At 42.9% G+C, this 23,075-nt stretch overlaps 1 protein-coding gene across 1 annotated transcript in view; it reads left to right on the forward strand.

Moving 5' to 3' along the window:
• LOC134398165 (kinesin-like protein KIF28) overlaps positions 1-23,075 on the forward strand; it is a 37,476-nt gene that overhangs the window by 13,537 nt on the left and 864 nt on the right. Inside the window, exons 10-22 of the mRNA XM_063125412.1 lie at positions 1,807-1,928; positions 3,864-3,954; positions 7,421-7,475; positions 8,298-8,421; positions 10,418-10,562; positions 11,638-11,756; positions 12,829-12,936; positions 13,283-13,557; positions 15,567-15,701; positions 16,946-17,112; positions 19,966-20,076; positions 21,463-21,606; positions 22,596-22,786. Coding sequence (XP_062981482.1) covers positions 1,807-1,928; positions 3,864-3,954; positions 7,421-7,475; positions 8,298-8,421; positions 10,418-10,562; positions 11,638-11,756; positions 12,829-12,936; positions 13,283-13,557; positions 15,567-15,701; positions 16,946-17,112; positions 19,966-20,076; positions 21,463-21,606; positions 22,596-22,786 — 1,787 coding nt within the window. The remainder of the gene's footprint in view (positions 1-1,806; positions 1,929-3,863; positions 3,955-7,420; positions 7,476-8,297; positions 8,422-10,417; positions 10,563-11,637; positions 11,757-12,828; positions 12,937-13,282; positions 13,558-15,566; positions 15,702-16,945; positions 17,113-19,965; positions 20,077-21,462; positions 21,607-22,595; positions 22,787-23,075) is intronic.

Genomic DNA, 23,075 nt, shown 5'->3' on the forward strand with positions numbered 1-23,075 from the left:
AATCTTTTCTACTGTTCCTAATTTCTGATATATTATGCATGGTGGTATAGTTTGGATCCAGTTAGCCAGGCCAGGGCCAGGAGTAGGTATGGTTGGGCACCTGCCAAGTTAAGGAGTATACCTTAACCACCATTAAGGCATAGTCCTTTGTGTTCTTTGTCTATCACACTTATGGGTGCTGTGTCTGTGCAGAGCCTCATTCGGGAATATTCCAAAACCTTCCAAGCCAAGTTTCCTTTGGAAACTGCATAGAAAGGCAGGGACCATGCTCTTTGAGCGCGTGCAGTTGCAGCTGCCTCATCCACCTCCATCAAGCTCTGCAGAGTGGCAACCTGGTCTCAGCCATCCTCTTTTGTTTGACATTGCCAGAGCAGAAGATGCTTTCAGACAGGCACTCTTAGGCACCTGCCCCCATTTCTGATAAGAGAGCTTGTTAATCACGCATATGTGTGATGCACAGAGACCATCAAGGAGGAGGATTAGGGTGCTTTTCTGTAAGGCTGGTTCTTGAAGTGGCCATCTCTGCATTCATGCCCTCTCCCCTCAGCAGGTCCTGCCTTCAGTCAGCTGCCCTTACCTTTCCTTGGGCTGCTGCAACAGTCTCTGGGAGCTGAGAGTAAGTCAGGAGCCACCCCCCCTTGAGTGTGCAGATGGGATGGGCTTCCCTCCTAAAACTTCTCAGCTCTGGAATACTCCTGAATGAGGTTCTGCGCAGGTGCAAAATGCACAGGTGACCACTCAAAGAGTCAACGTTCCAGTTAAGCTATCAATGTCAACTACAATTAAAGCTAACCAAATGCCTCATTTAACTAGGATTCCACACTAATTAATAATCCTGACTAATAGGGGTCACTTGAAGAACTTTAATGAAAAGACCATCCCTATGCATGATAACTAGAAGTTATAGGATCTACTATCTAAAAGCTGGGAACATGGAGCCCACATGCTCATTGCTGCTTTGCTTTGGTCTTAAAATATTGCTTGGTCAGGGCTCCCTGCTTTGCAAGCAGTACAGACCTTGATACGTTAAATAAAATACTTTTTTGACCGTACAAGTAGGCATTGTGATACAGTGTATGGGGTTCATCAGACGAGCTTTTTATTCCACACTTGCTACTGCCCACTCATGGTTTTCCGCGTGTCCTTTAGATGATGTCCACCTCCCACATGCCTCCTGCTCCTTCTTGCCTTGCTTCCATCACAAAATGGACCCCTTTTAATCTGACATTTTTTGGGGGGGGGGAATGGAATGTGCCGCCATTTCCTGCTGCGTGCAGGAAAAACAGCATGATAAAAATGGCCTCTGAATGGGTCACATGGTCTTTGTTTACTTCCTCTTTCTTCTCTGTGTAGAAAGAAGAAATATTGTGGGACAGGAGCAGGGGCAGAGAAGTGATGGTAGGGAACCGCAATCCCCCTCCCCCTCCCGGTCTGATGACGCTCTATATCTTGTCACACAGATGATTTACGTAAAGGGTATCTAATTTGTAAAACTCCTAACTAGGATAGTAAAACAGATCTGAATCCTTTTCAGTTCTGTACTGATTTTTCTTATAGGATAGGTGCACATGCACCTATGGCTAAAGTTTCTATCTCGAAGTATTTCACCAATACTTAAGAACTTTTGCTTCAGTTGCTGAATATTTCTGAGGTCTACTATTGTATTTCTGAGGTCTACTATTTCACAGTGGCTTAATGAAGATACCACAATATTAATTTAGGGGGGAAATGGAAGACTGTTGATAAATTAGTTTTATTTTGTTGTTTTCACATTGCATTGTAGTTCATTTTTCTCCCTTTTTCCAGAAGAGCTTCGCTGTTTGTTGGCTGAAAATGAACTGCGGATTCAAGCCATTCAAGCAACCTGGGAATATCGACTGGAAGAAGCCCGAAAGGAATGGGAGCAGCAATATGCGGCAATAACTCAGGTTGCAACTTCTCAATACTGGATGTCCATCTCCATCACACGTTATCTTGAGAGCTACCTAGTAGCTTCTAACTCATCACTGGTGGACTAAATGGTCTCTTGGTCTGGTCTTATGTTTTAAAAATCTTGTTAAATATACCATGCACTTGGAAGTCCTTTACAAACAGGTTTACTCATTCATTTCAATGGCAAGGACAGTTCTCCACACTGAAACAATGGTTGCTCAGAACATCCTCCCCCACTGGGAAAAATAAGAGCTCTCGCTGGTAGAAATGGCTCTGTGTACATGTCGGACCTCTCTACCTGTAAAAGCTTATTGGATTGAGTAAAGCAATAGCTGCTTTTGATAAGGTTCAATGGTGCACTTCATCAAAGCTTCCATAGCAACAAATGCCCTGCACTTTTTAATGTATAGGCTGTTGCACAGTGTGTGCTCAGCAACTGATGTCAGTGCTATAAAAATGTGGTATCGAAGGATGATATGAGAACTGAGTGTAACAAATCAAGAACACATATAGGAAGGAAACAGCTGTGCAAAAAAAGATCCTTATATCACTAATAGTTGTAAAAACATGTCTTTGGTCATGGTACAATGTAATAACTTCTTGACCCAGTGCATAATTAAACTATGGAATTCACTACCACAAGACTTAGTGATGGCCACCAATTTGGATGGCTTTAAAAAGGGGTTGGATAAATTCATGGAGAAGGAGGCTAACAATGGCTGCTAGTCCTGATGGCTATATGCTACCTCAAGTATCAGAGGCAGTATGCCTATGTACATCAGTTGCTGGGGAACTTGGGTGAGAAGGTGCTGTTGCACTCATGTCCTGCTTGGGGGCAGCTGATTGGCCACTGTGTGAACAGAATGCTGGACCAGATGGAGCCTTGATCTGATCCAGCTTTGCTCTTCTTACGTTGGTATGTTCTTAACTTATCAGGAGCCTTAAATATAGGAACAAGTAGTGCATGTAATTATTATGAACATAGGAAGCTGCCTTATACTGAGTCGGACCATTGGTCCATCTAGCCCAGTATTGTTGACACTGGCTCAGTTCAGACAACACATTCAGACAACACAGTCAACACAGTGTGAAAACTCCACTCTAATGGTTGAGTTTTTAGGAGGTACTCCTCATACAACATGTTCTAAGTCCACCGTTGTGTGACCGTGGGCTACTGTGGAGTTGAGTAAAATCCATCGTGATGTTTAATTGACAGTTCCTCCACCCTCTCTCCTCCCCTAGTCCTCCCAATGGTATCCTATCAACCATTGCTGGGGGGGGGGAAAAACAATCCTGGCAGCACTCCCTCCTTTTGCCACTCTTGCCAGAGAACTCTGTAGCCAGTAGGAAAAGTCAATTTAACACAATGGGAAATTCCATGAAGCCCGCCGCACAACATGCAACACAATGGTTGTGCAGAAACTCTCCTCTACACAGCGTGGATTAAAAAAAACCCTCCACTATTGCGTGGAGTTTTCCTGCCAGACAACACTTTTCTCAACAGTGATGTAAAAACTCCACTGTGAAGTTCTAAACCCACCATTGAGAAACGTGTTGTGTGAACTGAGCCACTGACTGCCGATGGCTCTCCAGGGTTTCAAGCAGGAGCTTTCCCAGCTCTCTCTGGAGAAGTTGAGGATTGAACCTGAGTCCTTCTGCATGCAGAGCACCTGCTGGAAGGGTCTTGCATCACGGGGTTTCAGATAGCCTTACTAATACAAATGCAGAGGACAATATAGACTCCCACCTGTTCACATATTTAACTGGGAATGTTTTTGTTTTTTAAAATTGTTAAAGTACTTAGATTTTTCATCAGATCTCTTTCAGAAACCTTTTGGAAGATGCTGGGTAAATATTATCTGTGTGCCATATATTTTGTTGGCTGTCACTTGATGAGGACAGTGCTGAAATAAGGTTTAATGCTTCCACAGGAGAGATGGATGATGGAAACATTTCCTTATCTCGTGAATATCAATGAAGACCCTCAGCTTTCCAGGGTTCTGAAATATTTCATTCAAGATGGTATTATGTTGTGTGCTGCATGTCTGTTGTTGAAGTGGGCATTTCCTTTTATATTATTAAGTATCATCAACCTGCCAGCCTTCCCCAACCTCCAGATGGGGTGGACCCCAACTCCCATCATCCTCAGTAAGCCTGCCCATGGGATGGGGGCTGGTTGGGTATGATGAGAGCTGTAGTCCACCCCATCTGGAGGCCGCCAAGTTGAGGAAGGCTGTCCTAAGCGATTATATTCAAAGTAATGTAAGATAAAAAGGAAAGTTCCTGTTCCAAGGAGCTTACAGCCTGATTTTCTTACAAAAGGCAGAAAGAGATAACAACAGATGAATATCTATAACTCCAGTTCAAATTATATATTTCTAACAGAAAGTTTAGCATTTACATATAGGTTCAAATTCAAAAAAAAGTTAGGGCACAGTCCTATGTATGTTGAGACAAAAATAAATCACTCCCAGGCAGCATGGCTAACGGGGATGCTGGGAGTTGTGGGACTTAGTTTTGACTGAACATGCGTAGGATGGCGCCCTTGGAGAGCATCTTATGGGCTCTGGGAGATTGGCCCAGGGAACCATAGAAATGCTCAGAAAGACCCTTCCAGCGTTGGAGGCAGTGCTCCAAACTTGGAAGGGGGAGTCAGAGATTCGCCCCCTGTCCGTCTCCACTCCTGCCCTGTGCAGCCGGCATGGAAAGAACCACATTGGTTGCCTTCCTAAGTCAGAAAAGTGACCTCAAAGAAGGAGGAAAGGGGGCATTCTGGGAGATGGAAGAGACCGGAGAGACCAGGATATGAGGTATTCTGAGCCTCCTCCTGCCTCCTTCCCTCCCCCTCCGAAGTGGCCTCGCTAGTGAAGATCAGGGAAGACAAAGGTTGAGGGTGGGGTGGGGGTTGAAGACCCACAGGAATCTCGGAAGGATTGCACTCTTAGTCACACTAAAATCCCATTAAATTGGTGAGACATAAGTTAGTAATGCCTAACATCCTACTGATTTCATTGGGACTTAAGCACAACAAACTTTCTCTGGATTTGGGCAAAAATTCTCAAAAATTTTGATTTGGAGAAGCTAACTTATTTTCCATTACAAGAGACATATTCCAAAAGGAATGCTGTTCAGTCTTAACTGAATTGAGGAAGGCAATAGATTCAGAGTGATGAGAAAGGCTGTTTTCATAAGCAGATCCAGTTAGATCTTTGCTACATTTCTTATACTTGTAAACTTTACCGTGTCAAGTGAATGAAAAATCAATATCAACCAGAATGTGTATTTTTTAAATACGGTTCTCTTTCATCCTGAATTTGTAGTGAAATATTATAGACACTCTTATGAGATGTGAAATGGCTTTAAGCAGGATTGTTTATTTGTTTCATTTCATTTTTATACCGCCCAATAGCCAAAGGCATTCACAACAATTAAAACCATAAAATACAATATAAAAGTTTAAAACTACAGTATAAAAAAACAAAACAAAACCTTGCAGCAGTGCAAAGATTTAAAATATAACAGATTTAAAACAGAAAGTGAAAAATATCTTATACCGTATTTCTTCGATTCTAAGACGCCATCAATTGTAAGACGCACACTAATTTCAGTACCACCAACGGAAAAAAAGCTTTGATTCTAAGAAATAATAAACGACCCGCGATTCTAAGACGCACCCCATTTTTAGAGATGTTTATATGGGGGGAAAAGTGCGTCTTAGAATCGAAGAGATACGGTATGTCTTAAATCTTCTAGTCAAATAGTATATTTTCGTAAGTAGCAAAAATCAACTCATCATTAGCCATGCATATTGCCCTTGCTATTAGCAATTAATGGAAAAACATGTTTCTGTGTTTAAGTGCCCAAAGAAAATTGGTGTATTCCACAGGTGCAGTGATTTTTGGAGTGGATGTGGGTTGTCCAGTAGTACTCCTATAAAATTTATTTTTGCTGACACTGTCAATACTAAACTGCTTTTAAGATCCATCAAGTATGTAAAGCTGCTAGTTAGTTTGGTGCTGGGAGTTCCTGTGGTAAAAATAGAGGGTAAATTATCATAAGCTTCCCTCCACCACCCCCAGGGCCAGTGCCAGACTATTTTGCGCCCTAGGCAAGGTGAGCTACTTTCACACACACACCCTCCCCCCAAAAAATGCCAACTTTGATTTTTAAGAACATATGTTTCCTGAAAAAAATAAGAAGCCCCAAACTTGAAACTGCTAAATTTATTTTAAAGTGCAAGAAATACGTCATGCCAATTATAGCAAACAAATTGGAAAGGAACGTCTATGGGTCTAAAATGCATTATTTAATAGGAATATCACCTCCAAATCATCCCCCCAACTCACACACACACACGCGCGCACACACACTCAGCATCACTCACTCCAAACAAACACGCATGAACACATGCATTCACTCAAAGACTCCATGCACCCCATTCATTCTCTCTCTGTCTTTCTCTTCCGGGCAGGTTCCGGAAGTCCGAATGTGGAGCTGCCCCATCCCCACCCCAGCGTCCCTGGCTACGCTTCAGCTGGGCGGGCGCAGAGCGCCATCTCGCCCACCCAGGCCCAGCTGAATCCTTGGGCCGGGCTGGCTCAGCTCACAGCCAACGCGCGTGTGAGTGCTGCGCTGTGTCCGGTGCCCCTCTTAGCTTGGCGCTCTAGGCGGCTGCCTGAGTGGCCTCTGTGGTAGCACCGGCCCTGCACCCCCCACATCTTAAATTAGGGCGACCATATGAAAAGGGGGACAGGGCTCCTGTATCTTTAACAGTTGTATTGAAAAGGAAATTTCAGCAGGTGTCATTTGTATATATGGCGAACCTGGTGAAATTTCCTCTTCATCACAACAGTTAAGCTGCAGGTGCCCTGCCCTCTTTTAAAATGGTCACTCTAGTATAGCTCCTGCACCTTTAACTGTTGTGATGAAGACTGAACTTCACCAGGTTCTCCATATATACAAATAACACCTGCTGAAATTCCCCTTTCTATGCAACTGTTAAAGATACAGGAACCCTGTCCTCCTTTTCATATGGTCATTATGGAACCACCCCAGGTAACAATCCCGCTGCAGCAGGATTAAGGAGCCCTGGAAGGCTTACCATTATGTGTGGGAGGCTCCTCTGGGTAGTTTCCAAGCCGCAACCATGGAGTCCATTGGCAAGAGTGACCACCTCTTCAGGAGATGCTCTTGCCACAACAAACTTACTCTATGGTCACATGGCCACTTCCTCCCACTTTTTTCAATGGAGTGGTTGTTAGGTACTCATTTGTGCCCCAGAGGAGGCCAGTACGCACAGTGAAAATGTGAGGAGTTATGGACATTCACTCTGGTGGGGGGTAGTAGAACCATGCTGCATGTATGGTTCCCGGTCATGTGATGGGCCTGCTTGCAGTGGTTCCATTACCCCTCCCCTCTCCGTAGTTACTCTAACCACCACCCACTCCTTGCACATGCGAATGGGGCCAAGATATTTTTTTTCTTTCAGGTTCTTCTGATGTTGGTCAGTCATCCTCCAATGCAATAGCACTCAGAGGTTTAGGGTATGTATATGAGTTCACTGCTTTTCCGTTCATTTGCAGGGAAATTGCATAAGGTCTGTGAGGAGCTGGCCTTGCCATTAGGCACAGTGAGACAGCAGCCTCAGGCAGCAGGTTTTGTGCCATGAAAGGGTGGCAAATCGTAAATTATTTAATTTGTAGTTGTAATATTTTTTACTGCCAGGAATGTGTTTGTGTGATTTTCTGTCTTGTGTGCCAAAATAACTAGGAGTGGCTTATTTGTTAAATAGTCCATGATTCCCCTCCACACGAACGGGCTAAAAAGCTAGTGTGTGTAGCTTATTAAGCTACTGCTTGTGGTTTGACTTCTCCCCCCAGCCCCTGTCCCACTGCAGTCTTCCCGCACGAGCACATTGGTATCCCGTCTTCCCTTGCCTCCCGCCCAAACGCACAGTAGCTATTCCTCAAACCACAATAGCACTATTTTGCCCATTTGCTCAAGTGAAATTGTGAATTGATACTACTGCAATAGCCAGTTTCAGCTGCTCCCAGTACTGCAGTTGTGCTCTTTCCATTACACACAGAACACCCGCTAAGAATAGAGCGGTGGCAGTGAACTGAACTGCTCTTGCCACACAACTCTGTAGGCAAGCAAATTAACCCACTATGCCCTACAGATGACCCGATAACCCACGATGGGTTAAATAACCCATTCCGTAGACAGTTGGGTGTCAGAGTAGATTATTTTGGGCAAATAAGCCATCGTGGATTTAAAAATTCCTCACAGATGACATGATAACCCAGGATGTATCACCCAGTCTCTATCATGGCTTTGAATCATCTCTCTCTCTTTCTCTCTCTCAGCATTTTGGATAAGCATGCAACATTCACAAACTCTAATGGCAAAGTCAGTATAACTCCTCGGGAAAAGTGTAAAGTCATTGTTAATGGTGTGCCTATTGCAGTAAAAACTAAACTGCAGCATCTGGTGAGTTCTTTACCTGTTAACAGTTTTGCATTCTTTATTTGTTAACCATTACCCATAATCCAGTGTACTTTGTATCTTTATGGCATGAACTGATGAAATGTTAGGCTTTGAAATTATGATCTCCATCCAGTGAGTTTTCTTGATGAGCAGGGATTTGAATGGGTTTCTTACACCTAAAACCAACAGTGTTTCTTCCCTGCCACTTCTGCAGGGCTGGCCCTACCATTAGGGAGAATGAAGCAGTCACCAAGCAGCAGATCCTGGGAGGTGGCAGCAAAATGATAGAGGAGAGACCTGCTCTGAGTTAGGCTGCTGCTTTAAGTGGAAAATGCTGTCTGATCAATCATCTGATCAATCCAGACCATTCAGCTTTTGTACATGGGATGGGAGCTACCTTCACCTCAGCCACCAAAACGTCTTGGGTTGGCCCCATACTTTGCCTTCTGGAATATTTAAAGCAAATCAGGGTTTGAGATTGTAAACTTGGAATCACGTGAGAGGAACTGAGAAAGCTCAGATAAGTTGATCTAGAAAGATCATGCCTTTAAAGAAACATCTTAAACTAGAACAGTCTAGAATACTTCTGACCATCAAGCTAAGTGCAGCTCTCGTGGCCTGTATTTATGACCTGCAGCAAACTTGACACGCTCCCTGTTTTTGCATTCACATCCAGGCAACAAAATCAGGAGGCTTATCAAACCCCTGGTAGACCAGTAATACGTAGGCTGGGGGCTCATCTTGATGACGTATTGGTGCCGCAAGACCCCAAACCCCTGCATTTGTGCTCCTTCATGTTATCCCCATGCAAATGAGTGAGTATGGGGATTTGCATGCGAGGAGGAGCACCCATGCACCAGGCTGCCCACACCTCCTCTTCCCCCCAGGTTTTTTTTTTCTTTTCTTTATCTTTTCTTTGGAGGAGTGTGCCCACGCCTCCTCACCTCCCCGTTTTTGGTGTGTGGATGAGGTTTTTTTAAACCTTTTTTGGTTTCTCCCCATGCTGGAGAAGTGCACACCATTTGACTCACTGGCCCATCTGTGTGGGCAGATGGCGACCAATCAGGGTTTGCCATCTACCCAGACATGCCTCCAAAGCAGCTCCGGAGCAAGGCGACAGGCGGCAGATGCCGTTGTCGCCTTGCTCCAAGTGGAAAAAGTCAGCGTAAGTCCCCAAGTTTTTTAATCAGAACTTTGCAGGAAAGTCCTGGGATGGCTCCCAATGGCAGCTGCTTCCACTGTGGATCCACCCTGGGGCAAACCCCTTATCAAGACACTGTGGGCTGCATTCAGCTTGACCTCTCAGAGTTCATGTTTTTGGGTTGTATTTGAATAAGCAGCACTTGGAAAGGCATCTTTACCTTAGACTTTGAGCCCATGATTCATTCTGGATGTGAGCACAGTCTTGAATAGTGTATTTTAAAACATTTGTAGCCCAAACCTGTTCTAGTTTAAATACTATGGGACACAATTTAATCTAGGATATAGCATTTGCCTTGGATCAAACGTTGTAATTCTGCTGACAGAAGCAGTTCCAACAGCAGAACTGAGAGGGGTGATTCCCCCTTCCCACACATGCCCTCAAAATCTGCTTTGGAGGGCTGGGAACTCTCCAAAGTAGGTCTTAGGACAGTGCAGGGGGCTGCAGGGGAGAGGAGAAAAGGAGAAACTCCTGCTGCATTGGCAGATTTTCACTAGCATGACAGATTCAACCCCTTGTCCTTTAGAGTGTGCCGTAGCTCTTTAAATAAGATTACTCAATATTATGTCCATATTACAGATGGAGATGTTAAGGCTGAGAGAAAGTTGCTTAAAGCCACGTAATTTGTAGCTGAGGAGTGCTGAATGTGGATTTCTCAGTTTACATAGCTCAATCTCCTGGCCGCTACATAACTTCATGTTGTGAAGACCCATTTTCTGAACGCAACCTTCGGAGAATGTAATGAACTACAATGTGTAACAAATGCCTTCAGCAAGCACTGTGTTGTCAATCCCTCAGGACCGTATTATTTTGGGGTCAAATAATGCATACCTCTACATTGGTCCGCCTACCGATCGCACCAATGAGGACCAGAGCAGATATGATTATGATTTTGTTCAATCAGAGCTAGCAGCAGCAGAAGGCTTCAGTGTAGATAAACTTGGTAAGCGCCACGTTCTTGTTCTCCTGCTTCTGCCAATCCTTACTATTATTCTGTTATTGTAGATGTGCTGATCTTAGCTTACTTTTTATAGCTATTGTATAGGTTTATATTTATATATTTAGTGTACATTGCTTTGAAAACTTGTTTGAAGTGGCATGTATGCATGTTAGTAATAAAAGAAAGCAATAAAAGAAATTAAGTGAACAAAAATATGGGTGCCTAAGGTAATATACTGTGGATGGGGCAATGTTTTGCCATTAATTCAGATTAGTTGCATGATGCTTCCGGATTTCTATGCATGATGCAAAATAGGGAACATAGTGTACCAATGTTGCATAGTCAGGACTGTTGTCTTATTGGATTCTACGTGTGCAGAATGCTGTGTAGATCCTGCCACTTGTCCTTTTTCTCTCTCTGCCTCCAAGTGCCATTCTTTCCCCTTATAATGGATAAACCATTATCCATGCACAGCTCACTTTGGCTACTATAACTGGCTAAACTCTTGCTGCTGCATCTTTCCTCTCCACTTCAGTTCTAAATTCCTCTGTCCAGTCTCATCTCCCTATTCCCTTCCATTACTATGACAATCTTTCCACTCACTAATTACACTCACTACATGTTACACTTGTCTTTGAATTAGCGCTTCTACTCCTGGCTTTTTAAATATCTGCACAGTAGCTCTTCCGTTGTACTCATTCGTGCTCCTTCCATTTTACACCAACTTATCTAACATCTGACCTCTTTGGCTTGTATCCAATGGTGTCTGTTCACCAGCAGAATGGACATTGCTGACAGAACAACTGCTCCCCCCCAGCCCCACTTGCTCCAGTTAATAACATTAGCTAGTCCCTTCCCCCCCTCCCCAAACTTGTAATTTAAACTGGGGAGAAATAACAGAGCTGGGGGGATAGAGGATGGGAGAGGCAAGAGTAACGTTTTTTAGACAAATGTCACATGAATATACAGAAAAGGCAAAGGTGGACACAATAGGTTTCAATAGCATACTAATTTCCCCACATAATAAACATGCAAATTCTGCCAGTTTAGACTTAATGATAAGGCACATTTCTTAAAGGTGCTGCAAGCAGGAAAGACGGGAAGCCAGATCCCAGTGTCCTTGCAGTGTTCCATGATTATATTAAGTTAATGCCTTTGGTTGCTGAAGCAAATCAGATGAGTGTGGAGCTGAGGAAGGTAAGTTTGAATGTCTGTATATCCCATTGTTTACTGCAGGATTACAGCCAGTCTGTACATTGAGCAGAGCTGACAGTCCATGTAAGAGATGGTGACTGACTGATTAATGAGAAATGGCTTGATTGTTAATCCTATGAATTCAAACCAGAGAGCAGGTCCTGAATCTATGAGAAATATGTTTGTTTTCTTCAAGAGGGGGAGGGGGAGATCTTCCCATATTGCTGATTATTAAACTTTGAAGTGATTGATGTTGCATGGAGAAATAAAGGAAATCTATTGCGTGGATGCCTCTTGCAATAGAAAGGGGTCCAGGAGGATGTATTCAAGGGACTAGATGAACTTTTTTGGTGCCTCTGACAACTTCAGTCTCTATGGGTCACCAGCCCAGACTGGTCCTACAACTATCTGCACAGCAGAATGGGTTAATAGCAGGCGCAGTATGGCCTGTGCCTGCACAGTTTAAGATGTGATCATGTTACTGGGCTGTCCTATGTCATAGATTCATACTTGCTCATTTTGAAGGGGTGAGAATGGAAATCTGAAAGGGGAAAAAAAGAATATCTTACATATCAACATATCAGATTTAGCCTTTCCTAGAAAGGGAAACTGAATTATCAGATGGGGAAAGGCAATTGCAAGAACTACTTCATATACTTCAATGTGCAATTACAGTTTCTGTTTACACTATGAAACGGTTATCTACCCTTGCTCTGCTCCCAGGCATTTGATGGCATATTATTGATCTAGTTATTTTACTGGGTCTTGGTTATTTGTAATTGTTTTTAGCTCTTTTAAATTGTTTTAAATCTTTGTATCTTTTAATTTTTGCTATAAGATGGCTTGAGTCTTTTTTAGAGAAGGGTGCCTAATAAATTTAGGGTGCAATGCTATCCATGGTTAGACAGGGGGAAAATCCTACAACTCTCAGCATTCCCCAGTCAGGCTGTCTAGGGAATGCTGGGAGTTGAAGGATTTTTTTCTGTCTAAACATGGATAGCTTTGGGCCCTTAATGAATGAGAATTATGCTAATTTGCTACAGAAGAACTATCTTGAGAAACTTTTCTTTAACAGGACCTAAATCTGGAACTGAAAGTGAAAAATCTGGCATCCTCTGACTCCAGAGGTTATGATCTACAAAAGGAGGTCATTGTGAAAGTCACACACAAAATTACTAACCAGGTAAAAAGTCCCAGCTAGTAGTTGTGCTATCATGTATTAACAGAAGGTTGTATTGACAAAAATGATGGTGCAAACTTTATAGGCTGCCCCAGTTTTGCACCAACTGAGCTTCCCCATCCATCCAAAGCCTTCCCTGCTGTTGTCTCGTGATTGCTCCCAGCTTTGGCAGGGTCACTTCTGATGCCAAATCCCCAAAATTGGTCTACCAAGTGTACATCTCACCCCATCCCACTATTCTGTGTCCAAAGTATACGCAGCACCTAACAAAGCTTTTTGGAAATTACATTTATTTTTCATAATATTAAAGCTGACGACGAAAGTGATGGAAATCACATCATTCCTCTAGGTATGGGTATGGTCAAAACCTAAGTTTATCAACAGGAAATTTTTAATGGAAGAGCTTTATCAGCGTTTCTTAGATGGAGAAGATGTGCAAGTTGACAAAGAGAGTGATCCATTCTGGGATCCTGTGGAAATAATTCATTTAGGCTCTGCTCATATCTGGCTCCAGTCCCTTGCTTACTGCATGAAACTTGAAGAACAAACTGAACTGCTGAATTCCGAAGGAATGGAGGAAGCCATCATACTAATCACTATAATCCCATGTTCTCCAAATGGAAGGTAAGCATCTCAGTGGTTCTTGACTGCAGAATAACAATTGGGTTTAGGAAAGGTTATAGGGCTTAACTTGAAGATTTAGGTCTCTGCCTATAGAAGGCACTGAGATAAAGGTGCAGCTGCTGTGCTTCTCCCACCACCACCCACCACTGTTCAAACTGTCCCACTACTCACTTTCCTCTCGTGCTGTACAGTAGGCAGGACATCAGGGTGTGCAATGGCAGGAGACAAGGTGGCTGCATCTCACCCAGTGCCTCGAAGTTATGAAAGTGTAGGTATGCTCAGTGTCAGCTCCAGGTTTTTGAGGGCCCTCGGGCAAGACACCCTCCATGCCCGCCCCCTCAGCGAGGCTACGTTTTCACGGCTGTTGTCACCAACTGCAATTGCTCCTCACCCCCTTTCTCATCATTGCTACCAATTACTTGACAAGCAGAAAACCAGTGAGTGAAGTAGGCAATGGCATCTGCTGCTCCCCTTCTCGCCACCGTCATTGCTTGGGCCAGAGTGAGAGGCAGGTGAACTACCAGGTCGCAATGGAGAAGAGGAGGAGCAAGTCCAGGGAGCTCTTGTCAGTGGGCCCATGCTGAGCTGTAGGCCCTTGACAGGTGCCCAGCCATGCCCACCCTTGATACTGGTTCTGGGCATGTTCTCTGAATAAAGATTTGACAACTATATTTCTTACTGAAATTTCTGAAGATTATGGATAAAACTTCTAAGCAAACTAAAGAGTATTTGAAGAGTGGTTAAAGGCTTTTCCACATCAGGCTTTTATCCTGCAATCAAAATGGGTTATTCACAGAAATTTGCAGGTCCTTTACTTGACATCATCAATATCCAGGGCCTCTCTTGTGCTTTCTTACTTTTATCCCAGGTTTTTTATTTTAAGACCATAGATAATGAATTATTTAAATACGTTGAGTTGAATTTCTCTGTGAAAAGAGGAAGTGGTGCTGTAACACAGTGCCATCTAGTGGCTGTATAATGAAACATATACAGCATACAGATAGACTAGAGGGGGGAAAGTAGACATGCATGAAAAGGAGAGATCTTACTCTCGCAAAGAATACGGAAGCAGAAGCCCCAGAAAAGTTGCAGGGGGAAAAGCCTCTGTGTAGAGAAGCTTTAAGTATGAATTTAGACCAGATTTGATCTAATGGCTTTGATAGAGACTTTACAAACTTCCTTACTTTGTTATATTTATTTATTATTTATTTATTTATTACATTTCTATACCGCCCAATAGCCGAAGCTCTCTGGGCGGTTCACAAAAATTAAAATCATAGTAAGACAACCAACAGGTTAAAAGCACAAATACACAATACAATATAAAAAGCACAACCAGAATAAAAACCATGCAGCAAAATTGATATAAAATTAAAATACAGAGTTAAAACAGTAAAATTTAAATTTAAGTTAAAATTAAGTGTTAAAATACTGGGAGAATAAAAAGGTCTTCAGCTGGCGACAAAAGGAGTACAGTGTAGGCGCCAGGCGGACCTCTCTGGGGAGCTCATTCCACCACCAGGGTGGCACAGCGGAGAAAGCCCTCCTCCTAGTAGCCACCTGCCTCACTTCCTTTGGCAGGGGCTCACAGAGAAGGGCCCCTGAAGATGATCTTATACAGTAGCTGTGTTTATACAGAACACTAAACTATGGTTTAGTGTTCAGGGCCAGCTCAAGACATTTTTCTGCCCAAGGTGAAGAACAAGATGCCCCCCCTTCCATTGTGCAAGCAGGACCCACCATTTGTACAACTGAGATTTAATTATACTTATAGGAAGCCCGGAAATAAGTGAAAACAGTGGATCGGGACAGATCAGCAGAACTCCCTTATGTGTTTCTGCTCATTTCCAGATCCTTCTGAAAACACTAACATTTCCATTGCACAAGAGTTGTCTCTTGCTTGCTGAACAGAATCAGTGGGGATGCAGCACCTGTTGGATGCAGACAAGGGAGATGTCACTACCATCTTGCACATTAATCACTATTCTTACCCCTTTTTTCCCCAACAGAGCCTTGGGAGAGGATGATATGGTTATTGACCCTTTGGAATTGCTGGGCAAAAGGATTGATTTCCATATTAACATTTTACAATGCCTTGGAGTCAAATGGATTAAAGAAGTAGCCCAGAGAGGGATTCAGATTGGGTACTGGTTTCAAGTTTCCTTTAGATAATTTTCAGTTTTCGTTTGCATGGCAGCTTTACCCAAGGCAGTAATATTTTCCAGATAATATTGGGCAAAGGTGGGCAGAAGGTAGATCTGGATGTGTGTAATATAGATATCTGGATTATTTGCAGGAGTTTGGCAAAGACTCCAGCTCCCAATTGTTTAACCATAGCAGCAACAAAATCATCCATCTCCCACACTAAATTATATTGCTGAAATGAAGAAAGCTGGGCGTAATAAGGAGTGGATTTTGGTTTGGAAGGACTGTGAACTCCATTTGGTTCTGGGTCTCAAAACAAATTCTCAGAATTCTTTAATTTTAAATGTGTGTCTTTTATACCACACTCAGGTTGATGGATCCTGAGGTTCTAGTTAAAAAAGAATAGATCCCACATGCCTGAAGTCTGCCCACCCCTGAGGTTGAGTATCTGAATTTCTTCAATAAGTGGGGAAAAGCCTCTTGATGAATCACGGGAGGTAGGGATCCTTATAGGAACTTCTCCATAGCAGTTTAGAAGGGAGCAGATATGTATTTGAATCCATTCTTGTCCGGGATTTGAGCCCCTGCTGGTCTCTTTCTTTTTCTTGCCAATTAGAAAACGAGCTGATTCATAAATAGATGATGTTTTTCTCCACTGTGATTCCATGGGCGGCTGCAAGAACAGCAGGTGTTTTGTCTGATTTCATTAAATACCTGTTTTGCACAAAGATTCCAAATCTTATGAAAAGCACAACAAAAGAAATTATAAAAAAACTCTTGAAAATGAGTAGGAGCTGTGCATGTGGAGTTTCCATTCATTTCAATGGAGCCTGTTCAGGGGAATTTCCCAGTCAACTGGGTCCAGTGCAGTGGAGGCTGGTGGCTCTGATGTTGGTGAGGCAATGAATCCACTCGGGGTTTCAGTCAGAACTGCTCAGAACTGTAAATTAATGCCACTGGAAGTGTGGGACTTCTAAACAGGATTAGAACTGTGTTGCAAGTCTGTTTGAGGAAAATATGTATGTTTAGAAATAGTAATATCTTCAAAAGCAAAAAAAAAATACTACCAAAAAATGAAAAGACGAAAAGAAACAATTTCCTGAAATCTGAGTGAGCTTGTAGGAAGTAATATCTATCCTTGAAATGTTGCTATATATGCATGGTTGGCATATTTCGTCCTTTCAAGCAGTTGATCTCTTTGGAGACTTAATTTTAACGGGGTTGTTTCTTTTCCCATTTTTAGATATAAAGTTTATGATCTCCCATGCTCATTATATACAAAGCCTGCTTGGAAAAATGTGAATCCGAAGATAGAAGAACTAGTTAAATTTTCAGCCATGAAGACATCCCATGATTTTTTGAACTATCTGCAGAAAAATGCCTTAATTGTTGACTTGTGGGGTCTTCAAGGTATTCTGTTTGCTTTATCTTGATTAAGCTATGTATGCATCTTGACAAACTTTTTGTCTAAAAGCATAGATTGCAAATATGACAAAACAATTCTGTTGTTTGGGAAAGATAGCATAAACACATGAAATTGCCTCCTACCCAGTCAGACGATTCATCCCTCTAGCCCAGTGTTGCCAATTTGCAGTAATTCTTCAGGCTGAGGTCTTTCCCAGCCCTGCTGATATCCTTTTAAGAGACATGCGAAGGATACAACCTGAGACACACTTTATGCTCTGCTTCTGAACAGTGGTCCCTCCCAACAATTCTAAATGAGAGGGGCTGAATGTAGATATATTATTTTATACTTCTTGTCCCATCTCTAGAATGATGTAGGAAGATGTTGCCATGTTTGCCATAAATGGAATAGACAAAAGACATATTTTATCAAGTTGAAACTGATTCAATATTCTTTTACCTATCCGACGTGTAGGAATATCATTTCATCCAGCTTTGTGATCCAGAAAGGTTGTGGACTTTTTAAAGACCCAATCTTGATCCTGCATGACTGGACCCTCTAAGCTTAATCTATCAATTTGCATAATTGGATACTCTTTAATAATAATTTATATAATATAGCTAATGAAGTTAGAATTTAATGGAGAAATTTGAGTAATTATCTTCAATTTGAGCATAAATCTCTCTAGTCCTTCCTTATACTTTGAAATATGTAGGCATAGAACACCTAGCAGTTTGAACTTTTGTTGGCTTATTCTGCTTGCTCAGTGTGAGGCAGTCACAACTACAAAGCTTTGATCTATCTCATCATTCAGAAGGGTGGGGAGCAATAGGCCCAGGGGCCAAATCTGGACTCCAGGGTTTCCCAAATGGCCATGCCTCCTTTCCCCTAACCACCAATTGATTGGTGGTTTCCTGGCGTTTGTGTAATTTCCCCATTCCTAAAAGGCTGAGATGCCTCTCCTGAGGCTTAGTTACTGGCAGTAAATGCTTTAAGCTACAATATTCTGGTATTTTGGCCCCACTCCTTTTGCCTTCAACCCCAAATATAATTATTTCTTACCCGCCTCTTTCTCTGGATTGAGGTGGGGAACAACACCAAATGCAAAACACCTTAAAATACATAAAACTGATTAAAAACATATAAAACTAATACATTATTAAAAGGCATCTCAAAATTCAACTAGGTAGGCCTGCTGGAAGAGATCAGTCTTTATGGCTTTTTTAAATTCGGGAAGACTGTTAAGTTGATGAGTCTCCTCCGGCAGGCCATTCCACAGTCCGGGAGTGGCAGAAGAGAAGGTCCTCTGGGTAATGGTTGTCAGCCTAGTTTTTCCTGACTGAAGTAAATTCTTCCCAGAGGACCTGAGTGTGTGGGGCAGATTGTACGGGAGAAGGCAAACCTGCAGGTATTTATTTATTGCATTTCTATACCGCCCAATAGCCAAAGCTCAAACCTACACGGACCCAAACCATGTAGGGCTTTAAAGGTAATAACCAACACTTTATACTTCGCCCGAAAACTAATTGGCAGCCAGTGGAGTGATTTTAACGTTGGTGTAATAGGTATATCAGTGACCAACCTGGCTGTCATATTTTTAACTAGTTGAAGTTTCTGGTCTAGGCACAAAGGTAGCCTTATGTACAGCACATTGAAGAAGTCAAGCCTCAAAGTTACAAGCGTGTGCGCTACCATCTTTAGGTCTTCCAATTCTAGAAAGGGGTGCAGCTGGCATATTAACCGAAGCTGATAGTAGGCACTCCTGGCCGTCACGTCTATCTTGGCTGTCATTTGGAGCGACGGATCCGGGAGCACCCCCAAGCTGTGAATGCAGTCTTTCAGGGGGAGTATAACCCCATCCAGAACTGGTTGACACACCTCCAAACCCAGCTTTGGGCCCTTGACAGTAAGCACCTCCGTCTTGTCTGGATTCAGCTTCAGTTTTTATGCCACTCAACTAAAGTGGCACCCAGAGCAGCTTACATATAATCAGTTGAACAAGACAGCCCCTCCTGCATGCTTATGGTCTAAAAAAGACATGGCACACAAGGAAAAAGGAATGGGGTAGGAAGAGGTGGGAAATTAATTCTGTCAGCAGGGGTAGTGGAATGGTCTTGCCTTCCTCCTCTCATCTCCCTCAGATCAGCCTGCTGGAATGGCTGCTGGTGGTGATAGCTGAGGGAGGAGGAGCCTTCACAAGCCATGCTGGTGGAAAGGCCCTGCTCTCCCTTTCGTCTCCTTCTGCTTAGTCTGCTGGAATGGCTGCTGGCGATCAGCTTATGGGAATATGGCCCGAGAACTTCTCCGAAATTGAATTTGGCCCTCAGGCCGAAAGAGACTCCCCACCCATTCCAACTGAAACAATTTTAGATGGCTAAGCAATCACACTCCACCTGAAAGCAGTTGTTGCTCCCAGGGGATGCCGGCACTTAACACCCAACTTGCATGTTTCCCTAGGTTACTGTGCATGAGCAATATCATAATGGCACATAATGGCCAGGAGTGAGGGGCTGACAGACATCTGAAACAGCAGCAGGATAAGGTATAAGATGAGGGAAGCAATGCTGTAGGGAGGGAAATGATTTATATTACCTGCAGCTTAGGTGGAAGAAGGGCATCTCAGGGTGCCTGATGTCACTCTTTTTAGGAAGACGTTTTTATGAACCCTTTAAAAGAGTATGGAAATATGAGCCCATCATGCGCCATGTTTACCAGAACCAATTTTGAAAGTACAATTTCTGGCATCCTTATCACAGCAGTGGTATAAAATTCTCATTGTCTCCTAAATATTGTGATCTAGGACAGGGATGTGAGAGCGATAACATCTTTAACTGTGCAACTTTTTCCCAATAATACAGAAGGATGTGTTGAACTAGACTCATCTCACCAAGGCATGGCAGTCACAAGTGAGGGCTCTATTATCATTGATAACCCTAAAGCTGAAGTTCTGAGCGTATCAGGTGATACTGGTCAGGTGAGTGCATTCTTGCCTACAGGGGACCAAAAGTCAAAGCCAGGCTATGAGCCAGTTCTGAACGACTCATACGAAAGGTGTCTGTTTTACACTCTGGCTGCTACTTAATACAGAGACACAATGAGCTGAGTGATTGGGCAATTGACCTACATCCCAGTTTCTGTCAATAGAGGCAGATCCATCAGAGCAAACTGGGCAGTGCCCCACCCAGCTCAGGCTGGCCTTAGCCAGCCACCCTGCTCGCTACTTACTTATAACCAGTCCAGGGAGTGGCATTGCGTGTCAACCTCTTCGTTAGTCAGTCTTGGTTTTGTGGGTCTCAGGAGGCAAGATCCTCCCTACCAAGACTCACAAGCATACAGCACTTTTTTCCTTAAAGGTCCAGGAGGGTCTTCCTGGCAAGAGGTAATTTCTGCCTAAGAAGAAGTGATGGGAGGAGGCACCGCAGCAGGGAGGAAGGAAGATTGACAGCCCTGGTCAATGGATTCTTATGGAATCCATTGACCACTCAGAGCAGCGACAGGGGCCTTCACCTTCTGCCCAATGAGCTAGCATGCTGGTGCCTGAACTGGGTGTAGTTTGGCTTAGGCCAGCAGGGCTATTGCTGCTACTGCTTTATTTTCATCTTTTTTCTCACTTGGAAGAGTCCTCCTGTTGCTGCAGCTACACTCTAGTGAGGAGAAGAGCATAGACTTTTTCTCTGAAGTTCGGGGGTACAGACAGAGAAAGCTGCCTTGAACAACTCATTTAATTTTTTGTTGGGTAGGGGAGGATGGGAAAAATACTTAATACTAATACTGGAGTCGGGTTGATGAGAGAGACTGTGTGTACAGCAAACTTGAAAGGGCATTGGGAAACACTCTAACGTCTAAACCAAAAAGTGTGAGAAATGGAAGTGGGGAGAGACGACATCTTGCCATCTGCCTTGGAAGCAGTTGCTTTTCATACCGGTGTTTATATGTGTGGAGGGAAAGTTGTACTTGCTACATGGAAAAAGACACACTTTCTCTGTTTAGCAACACTTTTATATTATTTCAGCAGGCTACTAGTGAAAACTCTGAGATTTTTGCATACACATAAACCTAGATTCAGGACAAATAAAAGGAAGTACTTCTTCACACAGCACATGGCTTGTTTTAGGGTTTCTGGGTGGTTTGTAACCCATCCCTGCTGCCCACCTCACTGGGTTTGGATGACACGTCAAACTACCCCCAATGAGTGGAATTATGGCACTTACACTGCGTGTGACAAACATGTGGCAGAAGAATAAGCTACAGTGATTGATTTCCCATTTCCCGATCATACAAACCCGGTCAGTGTGTGTGTGTGTACACTTGTGTGTAATATCTCTTTCTCTGTAATATTTATTTTTAGACTACAGAAAACCAGATTGCTGAACTTTACCAAAAGTTACAAAAGCTAGAGCAAGAGACTGAACTACTCAGAGATATTAACAGAGCTCTGAGGGAAGAAAACGTACTTCTGAAGAATAAACTGAGAGTATCTGAGACCGAAATCCATCAAAGTAAGCACCTGACACAGTTATAAAATAAAACACAATTTTTCATTTGTGTTTTAATTATACTGTACTTTACCCCTCTTAAGATCATTGACCACTCGGTTTTGCTTTAGTGTTGGGGTTCTATTTGACAAATATCAAAAGGTGGGGTGTTCATATTTGATTGTGTTGGCCCACCCAAACATTTTGGACAACTTTTCATTATTATGAATGTATAACTGTTAAAAATTGTTAGGGTACATCTACAATTGATAACTCCAATTTGTTACAAATGTAGTTCAGGATTACATAATTATTATAAATGACTGAAAATATAACTTTTTAACCTATTGATTGAAACTCTTGTCATGAAGTCTTCATTGCCCCAGGTAAAAAATCTACTTATAGAGTGTCAGCCATGAACCAACAGCACTGAGTATGGGGAGCTCAGTGTTCTCACACTTTTAGTACAGATTTCAGGAGAGGGAGCTGCCAGTGGCAGAAATACTGGAATCCAAGCCTTAAGAGACTGCCTTCCTGTCACCCACTCTCACTTTTCCAGCTCATGTGCCAGATTCTATTCTGGAAAAGCTCTGGGGGGTGGAATTCCACTAAAGGCAAAAGGGGAGGAAACCAACATAGAATTGGGCTGTGGGGAGAGTGAAAAATCATCAAACCACCGAAGGACTGATGGTTGGGATCAGGGTGTAGTGGGAACTACCTGATGATGTGCAGGAGAGTGGCGATATGGGGAACCTCAAGGTTTGTACAAGTACAAAAATGTTGCAGGCAAAAAACACGCACAGCTTGATCTGAGGGCTGAACAAGCTCAGTGACCACACAGTACTGAGTGTCTGTTGATGGAGAAAGCTAGGTGGTTGTGGTGGATTAGAACATACTGGAAAACGGCCTGCAACATTTTGTTGCTGGTCCTAGTTATGTATTTATGACAGAAATTCAAACTATATGTTAAAAACCTGTCTGTTGATAGTAATTCTTTTATCACCTTATTCCAGGCAAGAGCTTAAAATCTCCTACAAAAACCCAAGCTAATAAAATAACTTCATCGGCATCAAGAGATACACGCCCAGTATGCAATTCTCGGATAAGTTGTGATGCTGAATTTGCTAAAGCGCTCAAAACTTTCTACCAGAATATGAATGTGATCAGAGGACAATTCTTAAAACTAAAGCACTGCAGAGCCCCGGTATGTACATGTGAATGTGTGTGTATATACATACCTATTTTCGTAAAACACAGAGGAAATACGTGGTATGCAGCAATGTGTGGCACACTGGAGGTTCTGAGCTATGAGAACTTCATGTTGTTAAGGATGTATAAACAAGCTGGGAGTGTGGGGGGGAGCAGGATCATTGAAACATATAATTGCTGAAGCAGTTTCCATGGAGGCCTCAGGTAAGTCCCACAGTTTGACAGGCAGGCAAGGGGAGTCCTGGTCGGCTTCATGCCCATCTTTTGATACTGAATAATAAAGT

Source organism: Elgaria multicarinata, chromosome 4 (genome assembly GCF_023053635.1).
Source record: "Elgaria multicarinata webbii isolate HBS135686 ecotype San Diego chromosome 4, rElgMul1.1.pri, whole genome shotgun sequence".
Taxonomy (NCBI): Eukaryota; Metazoa; Chordata; class Lepidosauria; order Squamata; family Anguidae; genus Elgaria; species Elgaria multicarinata.